This window comes from Cebus imitator, unplaced genomic scaffold, assembly GCF_001604975.1.
Source record: "Cebus imitator isolate Cc_AM_T3 unplaced genomic scaffold, Cebus_imitator-1.0 Scaffold281, whole genome shotgun sequence".
Lineage (NCBI taxonomy): Eukaryota > Metazoa > Chordata > Mammalia > Primates > Cebidae > Cebus > Cebus imitator.
The window spans coordinates 1,173,982-1,196,833 of record NW_016107596.1 but is presented as its reverse complement, the minus strand read 5'-3'; the positions used below and the strand labels follow the sequence as shown (position 1 = coordinate 1,196,833).

Below are 22,852 nucleotides of genomic sequence, written 5' to 3'. Positions count from 1 at the left end.
ATTAATAACAACAAAAAAAATAGGTTGAGGTTTTATACACTGTAAGTTCTCGAAGACGAGCTCCTTCCAGTTTAGTCCTTCATGGACTGGCAGACAGTAAGTGCACGTCCTTAAAATCTGAGGTCTGCCTCTCTACTGGCTGTTAAGAGTTTTTTTCCTAAGACTCCATTTTCTCATTGGTAACATGGAGCAACAATACCTACTTACAAAGCGTTCATGAGGATTCATGGGCTATTGTGTATACTGTTTACTAATGAGCTTTCAACTTCTAGTTAGGGCTGCCTTGCCCTCTCTCCTGGCACGTTGTTGGCTTCTGATAGGGCTTTCCCCAGTCTTCTGCATTAACATGTGTGTTAGTCTATTTGCACTGCTCTAAAGGAATACCTGAGACTGGGTGATTTATTAAGAAAAGAAGTTTAATTGACTCATGGTGCTATAGACTGTACAAGCATGGCACCAGTGTCTGCTTGGCTTCTGGGGAGGCCTCAGAGACCATTTACTCCTGGCAGAAGGTGACGGGGAGAAGGCATGTCACATGTGAGAGGAGGAGCAAGAAAGAGGAAGGGGTTCCAGGCTCTTTTAAACAACCAGCTCTTGAGTGAACTAATAGAGTGAGAACACAACTCATCACTATGCCATTCATGAGAGATCCACCCCTGTGACCCAAATATCCCCCACTAGGCCTTGCTTCTAACACTGGAGATCACATTTTAACATGAGATTTGGAGGAGACAAATAACGAAACCCTACTGCCATGCGTCTGTGTCTTCTCACCCTCCCGCCATCACCCCTACAAGATCATCATTCTGCCAGTGATTGGGTGAGGTAGCCAGTAAGGTTTTTTCAACCTCTTGTATAATTCACACTTATTTAGCTTTTGATTGTTGTGAGGATATAGCTACCTGATGGTAAGGTATAATTATTCCTTACTAAAAAAACTGCGGTTCAAGAATGTTAAGTGGGAATCCAAGGAATTGGAGCTCAGAGGAGGCAGCTCAGACCAAAGACTTTTTATCTGAACAACAACAAAACTCCTTTATTCCTGTAAGATTGCAATAAACGTGACTTTCCACCATTGGATAGCACCTATCTCCAGCGCTGTCAACCATCCTGTGTTGGAGATGTCTTCTGACCTCATTGCTGTCTTCTCCACCTACCCAGGCTTGGCAGTACCCCTCTTAAAATGTGGTACGTATGCAATGACTTTTCTATGTGATCTGAAGAGGATTAGGAGGACATTATGTCCAGGCCTACCACCAGCTTGGATCTAGCTCAGGAGTTCCTGGGGGTGAAGGGAGAGAAAGGGGTGGAGCAGGCTGGTGCCAGTGCAGGGCGCAGCCACTGTAAGACTGTAGGGAGCAGTGAGGACCTTGGAGAAGTGGCTGACTTCAATAGCTATTTGCAAACTTTGTTGAACACCAACATAGTTAGTTTAGAAGTTTTTATATAAGGCAGTAGTTTGAATTTCTCTCTTTTACAATGCCCAACTTTAGTTAGGATCAGTAAAAGAAAATACTGTTTATACAATGAAAAATACAAATAATGACCTCAGGGTAACGCTTTGTGTCTTTGAGAGGGGAGAGTAAAGACTTTTTTCTCTTTCCTTTTGATCATTCTGTTCCAGTTGGAGGCCTACCTAGTTTCCAATTTAGTGACTGATGATTGAACCCTATGTATAAGGGGCGTAGAAAGATAAAGAAGGGACAGTCCCTGCCTTCATAGGACTCATGAATATGCTTGTATACAGACTCTTGTGGCTGTAAAATGTATAGAAGTGGGGACAAGCGCACTTGGTGATGTAGATGCAAGACTCCCTTTGGAGCCTGTGGTTTGGGAGATCTGTTTTCAGAGAAACTGATACTGCTGAGGGAGACAGGAACTCTTACTTTCCTTGTGTGTTGAACACAGCCCACCAGTGTATTTTGCAGAATGAGAATAAATTCACATGTAAGGCTCTAACAATCAGAGAACAGACTGTAGACTTTATCCAAGAACATTCTCCTCTTGTTTTTTGAGACAGATCTTGCTCTGTTGCCTAGACTGGAGTGCAGCAGCGTGATCTCAGCTCAAGTAATCCTCCTGCTTCAGCCTCCTGAGTAGCTGGGATTACAGGCACGTGCCACCTCACCTGGCTACTTTTTCTATTTTTGTAGAGATGGGGTTTTATCATGTTGCCCAGGCTGGTCTCAAACTCCTGGCCTCAAGCAATCCAGCCGCCTTGGCCTCCTAAAATGTTGGCATTACAGACGTGAGCTACCATGCCTAGCCGAACATTCTTTTGACTCTAATGACTCCAATTGGTCTAGGGATGGACTGGGACAATTCTAGAATCCCTGTGTCATGGTTTCAGCTTCTTAGGATCATTTTTTACATTTGAAAAAAGTCCAAAGATGCCTGTAATTATTATTAACATTTTTGGGAGACCTTTCTTACTGTTGTGTTCTATGTACCACTCTCAAGTATGCAGAGCTCAAAAACCAGGCACTGCATTTTCTGTTACCTAATACATTAATTACATAGTATTATATGTGTGAAAAGTCATACACTTTATAGACAAGGTTGAACATTAGGTTTCAATGTCTTTCAGTTGATTTCTTAAGACTTATTTGGGCTGGTTCAGCCTGACTCAGCTTTCTCTGCCCTACATTAATTCTATTTTAGCTTTTATCGTAAATTGCTCTCAGACTTTAGGGGAGGTTAAAATTCTCCTGAACACTTTAAAAAAGCCTTGTGAATAGGTCTCTTATTACAAACAGAAAAATGTTCTACTACTTGAGATCAGTTTCCCAACTCACCTAGGTGACCTAAATGATTCTCTTTTCCTTTGCTTCTGGAGAACTGAAAACTTGGGCATTTTTGAGGATGTTATTGTTTCAGCATTTTGAAGAGAATAGTACCTATTATGACTTAAGTCTATAATACCTGATAGTATTAAGGCTTCATAAGTATGTCTACTAGTGGATAATAAAAGAAATATCTTAATAGTACACTTTAGGGCTAAAATAAATAGTAAAATGGTGGTTTTGTAGTAACACAATAGTCACTTATCTGGATGGCCTAGAAGGGATAAATTTACTTAAAATACTTATTCCACTGCTCATGAGACATTGATGTTATCTGTGTCTAGGGTAACCCTGGAAGGTACTGAATAGAAATACAACTTGAGATTGCTGTTCTTCCTTGTGCTTGAGGAACTTCTCCTTTCAGTGATTGGTGATACTGGTGCTGGGAAGTCCCAACTTTTTTCCAGCTGGTTTTCTTTTGGAGACAGAGTCTGGCTCTGTCGTCCAGGCTGGAATGCAGTGGCGCGATCACGGCTCACTGCAATCTCTGCCTCCCGGGTTCAAATGATTCTCGTGCCTCAGCCTCCCAAGTTAACTGGGACTACTGGTATTTAACTGCTATTTTAAATATTTTACGCATTTTAAATACCAGTACCCACACTTGGGTCCAGGAGTTTGACGCCAGCCTGGGCAACACAGCATGACCCCATCTCAAAAAAAAGCAACAAACCAGTATCTCAAAGTTAAATGCCAGTAAAAGACTTACACATTCTAGTACTTGAAAATACAAATGAGGATGCCAAGCTGTTGTCTCTAAGGAAAACCACCAAAGTTAACAGCAAATAGCCAGAAAACCAGGTAGAGAAGCACGTAATTTTCTTATGGGGCAGGAAGTAAGGAATCAATAAAGCACTTAAAGTATTTTATAATAAACTTCTGACTTACGTTTTTCATCATCAGCATGCACCAAAGATGCTGCCCTGGACAAAACATCCAATGGCGTCTCCATTCCTGGTTGGAGCCTAAAAGAAAAAAAATAAAAGGGGAAAAAATAATTTAAACAAAATTCAAAAGACTCTTAGAATCCTAGTCATTAACAGAATGAGTCCTCAACCAAATGCAAATCATTCTTCTAAGGATGAAATTCTTCCCACGTGAAGAAACAGAATGGGCTTGTTTCAGGAAGAGAGAAAAGGGTTAAATTCCATTCAGTCTATTAAGCAGCTCATGTAGGAACTAAAAGAAGGGATACTGTGAATATTCATGCCCATGTTATTTGGTGCTTATAAATGTTTATGTGCATGCACAACATGCCTGTACAGATATGCCCAATTAAAAAAAAAAAGGTTTTCAGAACAAAGGCTGCTCCACGAACACAGCATCACTACCAGTGAAATGGCGATGCAGCTTAATAGAGGGGCAGCTTAACACACGCCACATACTCATGGAAAGCTGTGTGGGAATCCCACTGGTGGGTTAAATGATATTTGAAGTCCAATAAGAATATTTATGTTAAAACGTTACATTTTGTATAATAGTATACTATACAATCATCACCTATCATTAATTTATCTAGCATCATGTTTTGTTTTGTTTTGTTTTTGAGATGGAGTCTTGCTCTGTTGCCCAGGCTGGAGCGCAACAGCACGATCTCAGCTCGCTGCAACCTCCACCTCCCCAGTTCAAGCAATTCTTCTGCCTCGGTCTCCCAAGTGGCTGAAATTACAGGCACGTCACCACACCCGGCTAATTTTTTGTATTTTTAGTAGCGACAGGGTTTCACCATGTTGGCCAGGCTGGTCTTGAACTCCTGACCTCGTGATCCGCCCGCCTTGTCCTGTCAAAGTGCTAGGATTACAGGCGTGAGCCACCGCAGCTGGCCGCATCATGTTTTGTAATAAGATTGGATTTACTGTTGTTTTCTTAAATTACAGCATAATATAAAAGCTAAAACAAGATTAAAAGTTGGAGGAAAGCCCTGGAAAACCAGGATGCTTTTGCCCAGTTTCCCGTTTCTGAGTTATTTAAACACACACACACAGTTACTGGCACACACACACACCTGACTAGCTCAACTGACAAAAACAACTTCTTCACGGTACCACTTCACAGACACTGGCATTTATCCATTATTCTTTCACATTTATGGAGTACCTACCACGTATGCACCGGTCACATGTGGCAGACCAGCTTTTCTTTGTAATATTCATACCTCAGGACTCCAAAGAAATATCAATCCCTGATCATGCAATATGACTTCAGTAAACGCTAAATATCTACAAAGAGGTCCGGGCAGGAAAAATGAGCCAAGCCTAGCAGCTGCCTTTGAAAAGCTTTCAATCTGCATGGGAGACAGGACACCAAGACATCTAGTTTAAGGCAGAATTCTTCCAAAGCATTCTGCACTGGGTGTTCATATTTTGTAACAGAAAAGGTTTTTCTGTGGTAAATAAGTCTGAGGAAGCCTGGAGTAAACTAAGCTAAGCAGCATGTTTTCCTCCCTGTTCCTTTAATCTGCCATGGCACGCTATGGGTAAGAGCAATGGGGACAGAAGCCCTGTACACGTGAAACCTCATAGACGTCATGAGCCGGGTTTTTTTTTTTTTTTTTTTTTTTTTTTTTTTTTTTTTTTTTTTTTTTTTTTTTTTGAGATGGAGTCTCGCTCTGTCAAGCTGGGGTGCAGTGGCCGATCTTGGCTCACTGCAACCTCCACCTCCTGGGTTCAAGAGATTCTCCTCCCTCAGACTCCCAAGTAGCTGGGACTAGAGGCCTGCACCACCACACCCAGCTAATTTGTGTATCTTTAGTAGAGATGGGGTTTCACCATGTTGTCCAGGCTGGTCTCGAGCTCTTGACCTTGAGATCTGCCTGCCTCGGCCTCCCAAAGTGTGGGATTACAGGCATGAGCCACTGCAGCCGGCCATGAGCCGTTTTTAACCTGAAACACCTCAGGGAACACCTTGGGAAATAATGGGTTAGGGCAAAATGTGCAAACTGTCAAAACAGTGCTAGAAAGGAAGTCCTAGAGAAATACAGACAAATTCTGAAAGGCTCTGTGAACAAAACAGAACTTAAGCGGAGCCTCTGAAGAACGAATATAAAAGTTCCTCCCCAAGAAGGGAAGAACAGAAGCAGAATGTTTAACAACACACTGCCCAAATCGCCTCCAAGAGTAAAATGGGGACAGAAAGTAAGTGACAAGGATGGAAATTTAGACAGGGACCACATTGTGAAAGGCCTGAGGGCTTCGATGGGACCACGGCTTGACCTGCATTAAGGAGCCACTGAAAGCTCCATCTCAGCAGAAAAGCAGCTTGGTCCTCCACCCATTCTGGGCAAGTTATCCTGGTGGCACCACATGGAATGGAGTGGAGCTTGGGAAACTGAGCACAGCGTGGACAATGGAAAGCCAGAGCTGTGGACAGGCACACAGAGGACAGAGAGGGGCACTGGCACAGGAGCCGTGGGGACCCAGGAAAATGCAGAGGCAGAGCTTACTGAGCATAGCAAGCAGAGAGGGGAGGGGAGGGCCATGGAAGACTACGAGTGGCGGGGAGGTGTAGGGGCTGGGAGGCAACGACCTCATAACCCACATACATGTCTTCTTTTTCAGAGAGAAGGATGGGTAAAAGCGGACGTCTAAGAGAGAAAACCTAGTGGTGCTCACATTCCTGATCTTCTTTGTAAAACAGAAAAGACCATCTCCTGAGAGGAAGAATTTATGAAGTTGTTCAACAATGGAGAAAACCAACAAGGGTTTGGAACTGACTGACAGAAACAGGTTTGTTGAACTCCCAAGAACTAGGTAATCTCTTCACCCAAGCCAGTTTCCTATTCAGGAAAGATCTGGGTTTAAAGTCTTAGGATTTTGGGTAGTCATTGCTGATAAGCATCCTAGTCTGTAATAATACAGCATTCAGACTGATAATTCCGTAAATTACTTTTATCTCATTAAGTTAAAGGACAATGCTTTCAAAACTCTAGACCCAAACAGATTAACATATGCCTTAGGTTACATAAAGTATGCACAGAAACAAAATATCAAAGCATAAAGCATCAAATGACACAAGGTAGACCCAGAATTCCAGCACAGTGGAAGATTAGACATTTAAGCTTATACAGATGCTATGAAATCCTAAACCCACAAGCAACTTACATTCAAAGTAGGTAGATAAGACAATGGGTGTTAAAGGTGCATCTACAAGGCACCTGCCATCTGCTGCAACCTTATTAATGAAACCAACCAATGCTTATTACACAATTATTCTAAGCTCAGCAAAGTGCCCAGGAAATGTTATGGAGAAACAGAAGATAGATCTCTGCTTTCAAGGAGTCATGCTATTATTTGGAAACAAAATTTTATGGGATAGGATAACAACGACAGGCAAAATTAAAAAGAAGATAATCAAAGACTAAATATTATTTAAAACTAAAATGGGTATTGTGTGATAAAAGAGATCAATGTCAGCTAATGTGTTTGCCTTGTGCACATCTATTTTTTGTTTGGGGGTGGTTTGTGGATGAGTGTGTGTTCCAAAAGGCCACTTAGAAAGTTTCCTTCCCTGGTTTCCCTGCCCCAGGCAGTCACTCGCCTCACTGGCCTCCCTTACCTTCCTGGATCGCACTGTTTCTGTATACTTCCTGGGTATAAGGAGGCTGTCTCATCCCCAGTGCAGTCATCCTGAGTCAACAGTCTGCGGAAAGGCAGCACAGGGGCAGGAATGAGCACCTGGGGCAGGTTGCTAGACCTGCCTGGCTGGAACTGAAAATCCACATTAGGAAGCAGCAGAAGCTAAAATTCAGGTGAGCCTGATGCGGGCGGCCTTAGGAAAGAGCTGACAGCTGGCCTTCAGGTTTACACTTAATGTCATAGGCAATAGGCAGTTGTCATCATTTGTCCCTGAGCTGGCCAGTGACATGATGTTAACACTATTTTAGTTAAGAAGTTCCATGCATCTAGGCACATGGTTCACGACTACAGTACCAGCACTTTAGGAGGCTGAAGCAGGACCACTTGAGCTCAGCAGTTGCAGAATGAGCAGGGTAACACAGTAAAGACCCCATTTCTACAAAAAATTTAAAAAATAAAAAATGAGCTGGAAGCAGTGGAATGGGCCTATGGTCCCAGCTACTCAGGGAGCTGAGGTGGGAGGATCACTTGAGCTCTGGGTTGAGGCTCCAGTGAGCTGTGATTGCACCACTGCAATCCAGCCTGGGCAACAGAGCAAGACCCTGCCTAAAAAAAAAAAAAAAAAAAATAGCTCTGTGTAGGATGGTTTGACTGGAGAGGGTGATTCCTCCAGAAGTTACTGGAGGTGGATCAGTTTTGTTAAGAGCCTTCTGTAGGAAGAAGGTGCAATACAGGACAATACAGCTGGGAGATGAGGGTTGGGAACCAAGTGTTATCTTCTTTTATTCTTTTTTTTCCCCTTTTACCTGGCAGCTTAAGTGTTATCTAGCCACAGAAGAACAAAGCAAAGGTGGAAGATAATAGTTACAAAAAAAAAAAAAAAAAAAGTCTTACAGGCGGGTGAGTGGCTCAGCCCTGTAATCCCAGTGCTTTGAGAGGCCAAGGCAGGAGGATCGCTTGAGCCCAGGAGTTCCAAACCACCCTAAGCAACACAGAAGTTGAGAAATTTAATCATTTCTACAAAAGACTTAGAAATTAGCCAGTCATGGGGATGCACACCTATAGTCCCAGCTACTTGGGAGGCTGAGGAGGGAGGCTCCCTTGAAGCCCCTGACGCCAGGAGTTCAATGCTCCAGTCAGCTATGATCATATCACCGCACTGCAGCCTGAGTGACAGAGTGAGAACTCCTCTCTAAAAAACAAACAAAAAGTCTTCCGAATTTTACATCTTATGTACATCCTATCCACGGCACTAAATAAACCCAATAAAACATATTGATAATGTGAAGGGAAAAACCATGGCTACAGTAGTCGATGGAGGATCACACCACATTGAAAGGCAAATCAGCATCATGATTATTTCAGCATCAAATTAGCATCCTGATTAATTTGAACCCAGGTAAACCACTTCCAATCTCTGTGACCCTGGGAAATGACTACTTCTGTGTGTCTATTTCCTCACCTGGAAAATGAGGATACTAATATTACCTCCCTCATATGGTGTCCTGAGAAGTGAATGGGCATTATAAGTACTAAAATAACTATTTGCCAAAACATATGCAAATATATTAAATAAATCACAAATGACAGTAAATTTTCTGAAAATGACAGGGCACTGTCCACCTTTAGCTAGCATGGTCTGGGAAGATTTCTCTGAAAAGAAGAACGGAAGCTGAGGCCCAAAAATGAAAGGAGTTAGTGCCAGAAAGAGCAGGGAGGGTGGGGGAAGGTGAGAGACAGCAGCACATGCTGAGACCAAGACACAAAAGCTAGGGAGGCCAGGGTGGCTGCCCTAAAGTCAGTAACCAGGAGGCCTGAGGTGGGCAGCACGGGGCCAGGTCGCATGTGCCTGGAGGGCCCGCAATGCTGAGATTTTATTTTAAGTCCATGAAAAGTCCTGGAATGGATCGAAAGGCTTTAAGCAGGGAAATGACATGTTTATTTCCTTTATGAGCCATAAGTTATCCTTTACCTTGCACAAAAAATTATGCAGTACCTGAAAACGAATCTAGGTGTATCCCAGTAATATCTTCTTATTTCGGTGGTAGTTTTTGCACTAGGATATAGTGATAACCAAAAATAATATGATGAGGACCAGGCATGGCGGCTCATGCCTGTAATCCCAGCACTTTGACAGGCCAAGGCAGACATATCACTTGAGGTTAGGAGTTCGAGTCCAGCCTGGACAACACGGTGAAATCCAGTCTCTACTAAAAATATAAAAATTAGCGGGGGGTGGTGGTGATGGTGCCTGTAATCTCAACTACTCAGGAGGCTGAGGCAAGATAATTGCTTTGAACCCAGGAGGCAGAGGTTGTGGTGAGCCGAGATGGGGCCAGTGCACTCCAGCGTGGGCAACAGAGAAAGATTCCATCTCAAACATCATCATCATCATAATAACCCATCGAAACGCTGATACCTGGAGCATAACACCACTTAAGTGAGAGGAGTGTGGCTCTAGAAAAAAATACAGAGGGCCGGGTGCAGTGGCTCATGCCTGTAATCCCAGCATTTTGGGAGGCCAAGACAGGCTAATCACGAGGTCAGGAGTTCAAGACCAGCCTGGCCAACATAGTGAAACCCTGACTTTACTAAAAATATAAAAAATTAGCCAGGCATGGTGGCAGGCACTTGTAATCCCAGCTTCTCAGGAGGCTGATTCAGGAGAATTGCTTGAACTCAGGAGGCGGAGGTTGCAGTGAGCCGAGATCGCACCATTGCACTCCAGCCTGGGCAAGTATGAGAGAGACTCCACCTCAAAAACAGAAAAAAAGATACAGAGTACATTGTGTGCTCCATTGCACTGCAAACCCATTTCTGGTCTATCCATTCACCTTTTTCGTGGTTGTCAAATGTGAACATAATTCTTCATGAATAGATATATATTTTGTTGTGGATTTTTTTTTTTCCAGGTAATGATCATATATTTTCTCTGCCAGTCGACATGCCTTTCCTCCCACTCCCTGAGCCTCAAATAATATGTTCTTCCAAACAGCTGAAAGTTGAGAATTAAGGAAGAAAAGGTATCAGTTTTAAAGCTACAAAAACAGGGACATTCAGTGCTAATGGCAAGCTCAGCTATAAATCTGAGAGCCATTTTTTGGCCTTCCACAAAACTGTCCCTTTTTGGTCAACAAGGGGACACAATCACCTAATTTGGTGTGTTAGTCTATTTTGTGTCACTATAAAGAAATACCTGAGGGTGGGTAATTTAAAGAAAAGGGGTTTAACTGGCTCACAGTAGGCTGTATAAGCATGGCACCAGTATCTGCTCAGCTTCTGGTGAGACCCCAGGAAACTTCCAATCATAATAAAGGCAGAGCAGAAACCAGCGCATTACATGGCAAGGGCAGGAGCAAGAGAGGCGAGGAGGTACCACGTTCTTACGTTCTTTTTTTTTTTTTTGAGACAGAGTTTCATTCTTTTGCCCAGGCTGGAGTGCAATGGTGCACAATCTTGGCTCACTGGGTTTAAGTGATTCTCCTGCCTCAGCCTCCCAGGTAGCTAGGATTACAGGCATGCGTCACCAAGCCTGGCTAATTTTTGTATTTTTAGTACAGACAGGATTTCTCTATGTTGGTCAGGCTGGTCTCAAACTCCTGACCTCAGGTGATCCACCTGCCTCAGCCTCCCAAAGTGCTGGGATTACAGGCATGAGCCACCGCACCTGGCCGATGCCACATTCTTTTAAACGCCCGGGTCTTGCATGAACTACAAGAGAACTCATCCATCACCAAGGGGATGGTGCTAAACCATTCATGAGGGATCACTCCCATGATCCAACCTCTCCCACCAGGACCTGCCTCCAACACTGAGGATCACATTTCCACATAACATTTGGAGGGGACAAACATCCAAACTAAATTACTTGGCAAGAGCACTGTGGGGTGTATTAGATTACGTATTTTTTTCAAGCAAGGGAACACAACTCCAAGATATGTTATGGAAGTTTTCTAAGAAGATCTACACAATAAAAGCTACAGCAGCAGGCATGCTCACTCCATGTCTGTCACATGACATCTACAATATACTTTAGGTAAGAGTACGAGAACATGGAGCAACTACCTTGTCTAGATGTGGAGACCAGGAGGGTGGGCGTGGGAGGAATCACATTCAAACTGCCCAGTGTTCCTGGCACACACAGTAAATTGTCCAAAAGTCAGAAACAGACAGACATCACTATCCTGAAACACCTGATGGCCTCTGTAACTTCTAAATGCAAATAATAAAATACCCTAATTCCTGTTGGCCCTATTTTATCATGAGTCCAAACTCTGTCCACCCCAGGACCACTCCCTGAGCTAAAACCAACTTTGCCTCAGCTAATAATATACAATGGTAGGACAAACCCAAAAGTATGAACTATCACACCACGGCATGGGGTATACAGCCTTCTTGGCCATCAAGAATTTAGAGGTGTGGCTGGCCACCGTGCCTCACGCCTGTAATTCCAGCACTTTGGGAAGCCGAGCCAGGCTGATCACTTGAGGTCAGGAGTTCAAAACCAGCCTGGCCAACATGGTGAAACCCCATCTCTACCAAAAATACAAAAATTAGCTGGGTGTGGTGGTGGGCACATGTAATCCCAGCTACTCGGAAGACTGAGGCAGTAGAATCACTTGAACCTGGGAGGTGGAGGTTGCACTAAGCTGAGCTTGCACCATGGCAGACGGCCTGAGCAACAGAGTGAGAATCCATCTCAAAAAATGAAAAAATTTAGATGTGGCCGGGCACAGTGGCTCAGGCCTGTAATCCCAGCACTTTGGGAGGCCGAGGTGGGCAGATCACCTGTGCCCACGAGTCTGAGACCAGCCTGGGCAACATGGCAAAACCTTGTCTCAATAAAAAAATAAATACAAAAATTAACCGGGTATGATGCTGTATGCCTGTAATCCCAGCAACTTGGGAGACTGAGGCAGAAGGGTGGCTTGAGCCCAGGAAGTTGAGGCTGCAGTGAGCCAAGATCACACCACTGTACTCCAGCCCTGTCTCAAAAAATAAAAATAAAAAAGATTTCAGAAGTATTTACTGGGTATCTCCTCTTTCTAAACACTGTGTTTACACTCTATAGAAAAGGAAAAGTAAAATCCCTGCCCTTGAGCACCGTATACCAAATATGGATGACACTGGGTGATGTGGCTGGCTGTCACGCTCTGTGAGAAAGAAAACTGAAATGAGAATCAGAGCAAATCACCAGATTCTGGTAGTGGCACGGAAGCACAGTTTCAGAGTTTTAAATCGTTCAGCTCTTTCTCCTCCCCAGAGTGTCTGGTGATGCCCACCAACTTGGTGCAGCACATATTCTTCCTGTTAACATCCCATTCTCAGACCACTCCTCTCTGCTCTTCTTGCTAAAAATATCTCTATTTGAGTAATCCTTCTTTCTTCTCGCAACTTTACCAACTATTAACTCAACAGGGCCAGGACTTTAGCATCAGAAACCCCAAGTTTGAGCCCTCCTTTAAATCTTTCACTCATTCAGTCAACAATTCCTAAAAGCCTATCTTGCTCTAGGCTTTGTCCTGGATGCCCAACACTAGCTGTATGGGCTAGTCATTTACCCTCTCCAGGCCCTAGTTTCCTCCTTAAAGCAAATGGTAAAAAACAATTCCTAACTAACTTCATATGATCACAAGTTTATCGCATAGATTAAACGATAGTAACTGAAAATGCCTTATAAACTAAAGAGAGAAACGAATTTAATTAGTCTACTACCATCATCTTCCAGGTATAAAGGATATATGTTTTCAAAATACATTCACATAAATGACCTCATTGGATTCTCACAATCAAATTATTATTTAAGCCAAATGGCCATGTACGATTATTATTTTTCTTCTACATATTAAAAAAAAAAAAAAAACTGAGGCATCAAGAATGTTAAGTGACTACCTGAAGCAGCTAAGACTAGAATACAAGTCTCTCCATTCCCACTCCGATGCTATTTTTACTATTCTTAAGGTGCTCAGGCTAAAGAGGTTTTAGTGACAAGCACATTATTTAATCTAGGTCAAAGCAAACCTTCCATTAGCAACCACGACTTCTAGCCCTGTGCCCTTTCCCCTGCACCCTGAGAAACCTATCAGGCAATAACGTGACCGTTTCAACAGTGAGCAAGGGGAAGCAGGCCATCTCCTCTGGGGAACACGCAAACCATGCCATATTTCACATTCTTCTAACAGAGGCAGGCCTGGAGTCACATTAATAGTAACCAAGGCAGGTAAACAAAAAAGACTCTCACATCAGGTCAATTGGTGCTGAGGCTGAGAGCAATAATGACACCCGCAACAAACTACCAAGACACAATGGTGCCTGGGGCCATACCTACAGAGGAGTCAAGCAAAAGTCCTGAGATCTTTGAGATTCGAGAACAGGTTCAGTAGCAGGAAGGATGAGGTCGACTTCGCCAGGCTCAGGAAGACCTGCGATCAAGCGCCAATGGCTAAATGTTAAGGTTCAGTGAGAACATTTTTAAAATTTCACCTTGGTGCTTGAACTGCTCACAACCTTAAATTTTGTTACTTTTCTAAACAGAAGCCAGCCCTTATTCAAAATATTTTCTCAACAGTCATATTATCAAAGAAAGAACATGAACAGACGGATCCTTTGCTATTCTAGCTTTCCTCATTGAGACATGTCCCAAGCAGGTATAACTGACTCACTGTGCCGTAATTTGAAGCATCAATGCCTGAAGGACTCGGCCACTTCTGCTTGCATCTAATTCCTTATTTCTATACTTTGCCACTCCTGAAAGTTCATTAGAAGGCCAACTGTTCTAATATTTGAACAATATATAAACATGTTCTATGTCTGTTTCCTGAGAACTGTGTGTGTACATATTTTATATATATATATATACACACACACGTACACACACACACACACACACATATATATATGCATAAAATACCTAATTAGAATTTTTTCAGTTGCCTGCCAACCTCAAGTGTGAGTCCCAGATCAAGAGCCCGCTCCATTGGCAGTCCTCTCATTGTACTAGAAGATGGAAGGAGCAAGCCGGCATGGTGGCTCACGCCTGTAATCCCAGCATTTTGGGAGGCCAAGACAAGTGGATCACGAGGTCAGGAGTTCAAGACCAGCCTGGCCAAGATGGTAAACCCCTCTCTCTACTAAAAATACAAAAATTAGCCGGGTGCAGTGGCACACACCTGTAATACCAGCTACTCGGGAGGCTGAGGCAGGAGAACCACCTGAACCCAGGAGGTGGAGGTTGCAGTGAGCCGAGATCACCACTGCACTCCAGCCTGGGCAACAGAGTGAGACTCCACTTCAAAAAAATAAATAAATAAAAGGAAAGAAAGAAAGAAAGAAAACAGAAAGAAAGAGACGGACGGACGGACGGAAGGAAGGAAGAGAGGAAGGGAGGAAGGGAGGAAGGAAGGAAGAAAATGAAGGGGCTGGTAAGCTGGTAGGCATACACACCCTTTCCATAGGGCTTAGCACCCCTCCTGTGAAACCTCTGCAGGAGGCAGGTCTACCAGCCATCAATCCCTTATCCTCCAGTGTAGGCTGGAAGCTGTATAGCAGGAACAGGTAACCTTAGGTGCCTCACCTCCCATGACCTCAACAGAAAATGAGACCCCCTTTAACTAAGACCAAATAAAGGGTTAACACTGCGGATGGAAACCCTGAATGCACGCTCTGCTCAACCATTCGAGGTTTCCTGATGCTAACATGGCTCAGGGCTTGAGTCTATGGGACTTCTCAGCCCTGCAGGAGGGCAGGGGTACGATATTTAGTCATCACAACTACTCTGGCAACAGGAGCTGGCAGACAGTGCCACCACACAGTGACAAAAATCCTCAGGTACTGCAATACAGCTTGGTATCAGTGTAAACTACGCAAATGCACAGACTGTATGAAAATGGATCATGTACCTGGTGAGGGACATCTATGGAGGCTCTGGGTTGCAAAAGCCAACTTACATTACAGCCATTTCATGGCCCAAAGCAAGGCTGCCTGATGCTGGTGCAAAATTCTTACTGCTGGCTGAAATCCACCCATCTCCCTAAAGTGTCCCATGGAAAGTGACTCTATTGTGGGCCCACACTGAAACCACTATATCTAAGGGGGACAAACAAAATTCAAGTCTAAACTTTCTGAGCAGACTACCAATTCTCAACATTTTTCAACATTGTTGTTAGCCCAAATAAAAATGAGGCTAGGCATGGTGGCTCACACCTGTAATCCCAGCACTTTGGAAGGCCAAGATGGGTGGATCACTTGAGGCCAGAAGTTCAAGACCAGCCAGGCCTACATGGTGATACTCCATCTCTACTAAAAATACAAAACATAAAATACAAAATAAAAATACAAAAATATATACAAATACCATAAATAAAAATACAAAAAAAAAAAAAAGGAAAAAGACGAACTATGCTTTCCTTTCTCATTTTAGGATATTATGAATCTCTCTCTCTCTTCATTTTCAAGACCTCAGCCTTATACTGCAAGGCATATGAAATAACGGAAACTCTTTGGCATTTTAGTTTACTCCGGATATGCTTGCTCTTGCATTTATTTTATTTAAATACTTAAAATTTGAATACTTATTTGAATATTTAGTATTTCCTATTCACAAGTACTAAACCACCTCATATTCTTAGGGACATATTACTACCAAGAATAAAAGATGAATTTGCACCACAGCTCGAGTTAGCAAGCTTCCCAAAATAGCTCAGATCTAACTCCCCATTGTTACAAAATCAAATCTCAGCTCTCAGCCTATTAAAGCCTAGATAAAGCCATCTAATTCATGACACAGTGCAACATTAGGTAGCCCTGTTTAGTTATCGCCATCAGTAAATATGATTGGTTCTTGGTTTGTTTCTTCGTTGAGACAGAGTCTCGCTCTTGTCGCCTAGGCTGGAGTGCAATGGCGTGCTACAATCTCCGCCTCCCAGGTCCAAGAGATTCTCCTGACTCAGCCTCCCAAGTAGCTGGGATTACAGGTGCCCACCACCAAGCCTGGGCAATTTTTGTATTTTTAGCAGAGACAGGGTTTCACCATGTTGGCCAGGCTGGTCTCAAACTCCTGACCTCAGGTGATCTGCCTGCCTCAGCCTCCCAAAATGCTGGGATTATAGTTGTGAACCACCGTGGCCGGCTTAGTCCTTGTTATTCACAGTAGTTGTGTTCTATAAAATCTCTGTGAGCGCTGAATTAGTGGATACTGAACCACTGTTCCGAGGCGAAATGAGGGTTAGGTTCCTTCCAGCCTCTGGTCACATTTTTGCAAACTGATCAATACACAACCTTGTTTCATGTATGGTTCTGTTTAAAGATACCTTATTTAATACCTATTGTTGATTCATTAATGTTGAACTCAAGGCCAACAGCACCCTAACTGAAAGGTGAACAAAGCTCATCAAACGTGTATTTTCTCCATGAGGTTCATCACAGCCTTCTTCGCTGAGGAACATAAGACAGCATTTTAGCACCATACTGGGGGCCATTGTAAATAGCAAAATCCCCCCAAAAAGGCACAAAAACGTATAAAAACATATTGCTAAACAGACTGCAAAAAGCACACTTGTTTATAGCATGAGAGATAAAACAAGAAGACAGAGTATTGCCTTGCCTGACCTCTGCTGGGAACATGCATGTTGGGAAGCTCAAATTTTTTCCCACCCTGCACATGTTCACAAATGTCAAAGAAAGTGTCAGAGGCACTGATTTGGGACTTACAAATAAATTTTAGTGAGTAGACAAATTCATAAACATGGAATCCACAAAAAATGAGGATCAACTATATCTGGTTATCAGACCTGAGGCATGAGACACAGAAAGTACATTCTACAAAGTTTTCCCCCTTTGCAAAAGTGCTATTATTCTGTATTTCAAGTAGGTATAATTTTTCTGGTTTTAGCACCTCCTGCACTCCTTTTCATACCTTGGCAGTGTGTATCCGCCAAATCTTGCATTAAGATTTCGCAATCTAGTTCTTATGGTGTTGGGTTTTGATTTTTGTTTTAATGTGTACAGATCCTAAATGCTACAGATTAGCAGCATTCACTTAACTCTTCTATTAAACACCCGCCTATAGCTTCACTAACTTTAGATGCGCTCCCTGAAACACAAATGAGCCTCAGTTAACATACCTCGAAGAAATTTCTTAACACACACACACACACACACACACACACACACACACACGTTCTCTTTCACCAGGTTCTCATAGCTACAACAGCTCATCTCACACAGGCAATAAACAGAAACATGGGTATGATAATATCACCACACTGTCGTAATTTCAGTGATATTAAAAATTTCCCATGTATTTGATTTTTCCCTCCTGAACTTCCAACTTTTAGTACTTTTATTAAGTCATGTTCAAAGTTACAAAACAACTTTTATTGTTAACCTACTTATTATTTTACTAAGGCAAATTAAAAGCTGCACAGCAGCTTCTATCTTTGTAGAACAGATACAGAATAAAATCTCCCTTTGGATGTGTTTTGGCAACCACCAGAGACTGCTAACAGGGCTGCCTCCATAAGAGGTTAAAAGAAATTACCCAGCCAGGGCGAGGTGGCTCACGCCTGTAATCCCAGCACTTTGGGAGGCAGAGGCAGGGTGGATCATGAGGTCAGAAGTTCAATACCAGTCTGGCCCATATGGTGAAACCCCATCTCTACTAAAAATACAAAAATTAGCTGGGCATGGTGGCATGCACCTGTAGTCCCAGCTATTCAGGAGGCTGAGGCACAGAATCACTTGAATCCGAGACAGAAGTTGCAGTGAGCTGAGACCACACCACTGCACTCCAGCCTGGGTAACACAGCGAGACTCCGTCTCAAAAAATATATATATAATAAAATAAATTTATCGCTACAGAATTTTATTTTTATTTTTTTTTTTGGTACACTTAGAAGCCGAGTCTCTGTTTGCCCAGGCTGGTCTGAAAGTCCTGGCCTCAAGCAATCCTCTTCAGTCTCCCAAAGTGCTGGGATTACAAGGCATGAGACACTGCCCCCAGCCCAGAACATTTAAAGTAAAAGTTTTTACACAATTACTACGTGTGTAAGAAGTGTTAAATCTTCAGATAAAGTCATAATTTTAAATCAGTTGGGGGACAGCAGTAACCACTGTTTATGCAGCTCTTTCAGTGCTTCAAAGTTAAATAACACAAAATGCTTTCAAAGCACATTATTCTCTGTAATTCCTGAAACTCTGTGATATATTGGAACTGATATTATCACCCTTTTACAAAGAAAAATAAAACACAAAGGATGAGTACTAATAACTTATTTCTGGTCATAAAGCTAGTAGATGACATTGGTAGGACTAGAACTCAAGTCTCCAGCAATAATAAGCCAGAATTGTTTTTACTACAGCATTCAGTAGTGGAATGCAGTCCACAGTTATTTATAGCTCTGACAGTCCATCCCAAGGACCCCTCCGAATTATCTTCTTAATTGTATTGTGTTTTGGTCAACATAAAAACTAGTTTGCATTCCCTTCCAACTGGAAAGCAAAGACAGGCTGCCCAGGAGTGTGAAAAAACGGTGACAGGGAAAATTAGCCTGGGATTAAAATTTTGCCAAAGTTAAACAACGGGTTTAAATCATTTCCACCGTGAGGGAGATGACTTTTCAGTCCAGATGTAACAGGAAATACAAGAAAAAGAAAAAACTCAAAACCGTCTTGAGTGTAAGACATGAAACTTTTGATGCACTTATTTCTAAACCCTTTATTTGAGACCACTGGGACTTAGAGATAATAAATGACTTGTCCCAAGATCACACCACCAGGACAGCCTTACTGCTCCGACCCCAAAGGTCTTAAACTGCCCACTCTACTCCCCTCCCAGTCATGCGCAGACTCTTCATTAGAGGCAAGCAGGAAACAATGAACGTTACAAGTCCGTGGGCTCAACGAGTAAAGAGTTAAAATTTGATATACTAACATGGTATGCAAAACTGACCTTCAAATCCTAATAGACAAATTAACATTTTTTTTCTCCTTGAATATTCAGAGGAAGCAAACAACTGAAAGCCTACTTCTGAGTCCAGGTAAGCTTGAGTTTAGAACAAGATATTAAAACTCCACTAACTCGGAGTCAGTGCCGTTTAACAGAGGAGCAACCAGCTGCCGATAAAACCCAGCACAGCCGCCTCCACTTCCCCCACACCCCTACCCTCCCGCGCCAGGCTGCTGGTTCCTATTAGTCACAGAGAAGGGATTACAACTAGCAAACATACAGCACCGACAATCAAAGTGAAGCCGATTTTTTAATCATCTAATTTAAGCAGATGAACACAGGAGAGCAACGCACATAAACACCCATAGCCCCAGCAAGCACTGTCATCATAACCTAAGACAGTTAAATGTCTCAGTGTGAAAAATCAAAGACTTTAAGCAAAACAAAAAGCAAAAAGCCCGCTGCTCTTCGGCGAGGCCTGCACTGGGTGCAGGGAGAGTATGCATTCCCGTTTTGGGGAGGAGGCAGGAAGCACACGAAGAGGACGGTGTCCCTTCCCGCAGTTCGCACCACAGCCCTCCCTGAGCCGGCGGGAACCGAGAGGACGCCAGGCGCGGGCCTCCTCGCCCGCCCCGCGCCTTCGACTCCCAGGACGCCCTCCGGGAGCTCAGGCGCTTCCGCTCCCACCAGCGCCTCCAGAGCGGCTGGGCAAGAACCCGCCACCTCCTCCCTCCCGCAGGGCGTCCCGGTTCCGCTCCTACGGCCCACCCCAAGACCCCCTCAGGCCGGCCCTCTTCCAGCCCGGGTCCCGCCCCGCCGACCGGGTCAACCGCACTCACCGCCCGGCAGCTCTGGGCGCGCCCGCCTCGGGCCGCCCGGGCCCTGCGGGGAACCCGGAGGCGGGGGCGGGACCCGGGCACGCGGGGCGCACTCCGAGCGCGCGCAGACGCACAGGCGCGCTCGCGCCCGAGCCCCGCACGGGCCCCAGTCAAACACGCACACGCACACGCACGCGCGGGACAGGCCGGCGGACGCGAGCGCGAGCGCGCGAGGAATCCCTGGAATGAGGCGCCGCCCACCCTGAGCCGGGCTCCGCCAGGACGGCTAGGCTACGCCCCCCTGCCACGCCCCTCAAGGAGCAGGTGGGAGCTGAGCCCAGGTGAGCCGGGTAGGAGGCAGGGGCGGGGCCGCCCGCGTTCGGGAGCGGCAGCTTTCCCTTCCCCGCCCGCCTCGCGCCGGGCGCCAGCTCGCACCTCCCTGGCCGGTGCCGGCGCGCTGGGGCAGTGAGGTTTGTTGGGGCGGGCGCTCCCGAGAGGCGCCAGCAGGCAGGGCGCGTGGACATGGCGCACACTGCTGTGGACACGGCATCTCGCACGCCCCAGGCCCCCGAGGCCCGGCCGGGGGACACAGTTCGGTGCAAACGCACAAACACAAACGCACGTTTTGTGCTCGCCCAGGTGCCCGCTGCGCTCCCCACGCGCGCACAGTAGGTCCCCGCTCCCGGGGGACAGCGCACGGGACGCCAACGTCCACGGTCCAACAAGACCGTCCCGCGGACCTGCTGCCCTTCCCGCCAGACACAGCCCGCCAAGTGCCCGGAGTTCAGCCAGACCTGCGGCACCCACGCCGCCCTCCGCTTCCCCCGGTTCGCCGAGCAGCCGGGAAAGGGCGCACCACCGGCCTGCGCCGGGTCGCCGTCCACACCCGCGCACCCCCGGAACGCGGTGCACCCGCCGTCCCCAGTCCCCCGGGCCCCGCCGCCCTCTCTCTGCACCCGCACGCCCGAGCCGCGGTCTCCGACGGCCCGACGGCCAGGCGGCCACGCACCTGAAGGGACAGGTCACACCGGCTCCGGGAGGGGCTGCTCGGCGCCACTGCGCTCAGAACGGCCGCAGCGGTCCAGGGCGCTCCGACGCCGCTCTGTTTCCTCCCATTACAGCATGTTGCACTCCAGCGCTGCACTTCACACTCGCACACGCACACGCGCACAACTCCAGGCTCTCGGCGGCGTCCTTCCCCCGCCTCGCCCGGAGGAGGAAGTCCTAGTAAATCAAAACAGGCTGGGAGGGAGGGAGATCGGAGTGGAAAGAGTCCCCTTCAGCCGCTCACACACCAGTGTTTGCTGTTTGGCAAACTCTTGGCGTCCACAACCCGGCCTGCTCTGAAATGTGCCCGGGGAGGGGCAGGGAGGAGGAGGTGAAACGTTTCTAATTGGCGCAGGTTCTTATTACAGCAGCAGGGCAGACATGTGACCACGAAAGAAAAGGCCTGTCTTTAATTTTTTCCTGTCTTTCTCTGGGAATTTGGTGGTGGAGTTTGCGGTGGGGGTAGAGGCCTGATGCCCGCCCCCACCCCACCATCCCCAGCAACCCTTGCCCTATTGTTTTCTCGTACTGCCACAATTAAGAAAACATTTGCTTAACATATCCAGCAGCTAACTTCATAAAATAAATAGTCAGAGACTGGACTTCCTCTGGTTTGCTTTAAAAGGCTTCATGTTGTTTGCCTTCTGGCAGTTCTCAAACCTCAGTCATTATTAGGAGCCCCTACTGTAAGGGCTTTCCCTAGGAGAGGGCTCTGCTGAAAGGGAATGATAACAATGAAAACAAATACCAGCTTACATTCGTGCTGGAAAAAAAAAATGCTTTGCAGTTTTCAAACCGTTTTCCCATCTGTTGCCTCATATGATCATACCAAGTATCTGCACCGTGTCTCACTGGATCTTAGCCCCTGTTGCATATGAAAAGACAGGTATGCGTAGTTCCACGTTTCAGCGAGATTAAATGGTTTACCTAAAGCAGGTGGAAGTATTACCCGCATCTTGGGGCCTTTTGTGAAATGTACCCTCCTCCAGCCCACACAGGGCCCCTGCAGATGGGACAACCCAACTGACAAGTCAACCCAAGCATAGATGCCCTCTGGTTTTCCTGATTCCTGGATTAAAATTCACAGATTAGAGCTCAGAAAGTTCCCAGTCTTTCCAAAGGTATTCTTACATAGACTCTGTTTTAGTCCATCAGTAGTCTCAGAGTAGGAAAAGAAATCCTGAGAAAGATTGTAAATAGAAGATTCATCCTGCCAAATTCAGACAGGGAATGAGGAAGGAATGAGGACTGCCTGGGCAGATTCCAGGAAATATGTAAAACAGAAAAAGGGTTTTAGATTCAGACAGACCTGAATTTGAATCCAAACTCCACCTCTGTTTGTTATAGGATTTGGGACGTTATCAAATCTCAGTTTTCTCATCTGTAAAACAGAGATAATGCTTCTTACTTCGAAGAGCTGGTTCAGGGTTAAAGGCTTCGCAGAGATGTTTAATGAATATTCACATCTTCCTTCTTTTTTGATTTAAATCCAACCCAGCTGGGCACCTTATAAACAGAGGAAAATGAAATGCCCAGATAATGCAAATGAATAATGAAAACAATAACAGTTCAACTGCACATTTATAAAAATGGCCCAAGGTTTACAAAGTGTTCCCACATATTATTATC

The 22,852-nt window shown here is 45.1% G+C and overlaps 1 protein-coding gene across 2 annotated transcripts in view; it reads right to left on the bottom strand.

The window, feature by feature from the left end:
* VGLL4 (vestigial like family member 4) overlaps positions 1 to 21,545 on the bottom strand; it is a 166,658-nt gene extending 145,113 nt beyond the window's left edge. The window contains exons 1-2 of one of the 2 annotated variants that reach the window (XM_017501468.2): positions 21,186 to 21,545; positions 3,729 to 3,805 (exon numbers count right to left, since the gene is read on the bottom strand). In XM_017501468.2, coding sequence (XP_017356957.1) covers positions 3,729 to 3,792 — 64 coding nt within the window. In that variant the 5' untranslated portion in view covers positions 3,793 to 3,805; positions 21,186 to 21,545. Of the gene's footprint in view, positions 1 to 3,728; positions 3,806 to 20,197; positions 20,263 to 21,185 lie in introns of those variants that run through there. The other variant, XM_017501469.2, reaches the window with a different exon arrangement.
* Between the last annotated feature and the right edge of the window lie 1,307 nt (positions 21,546 to 22,852).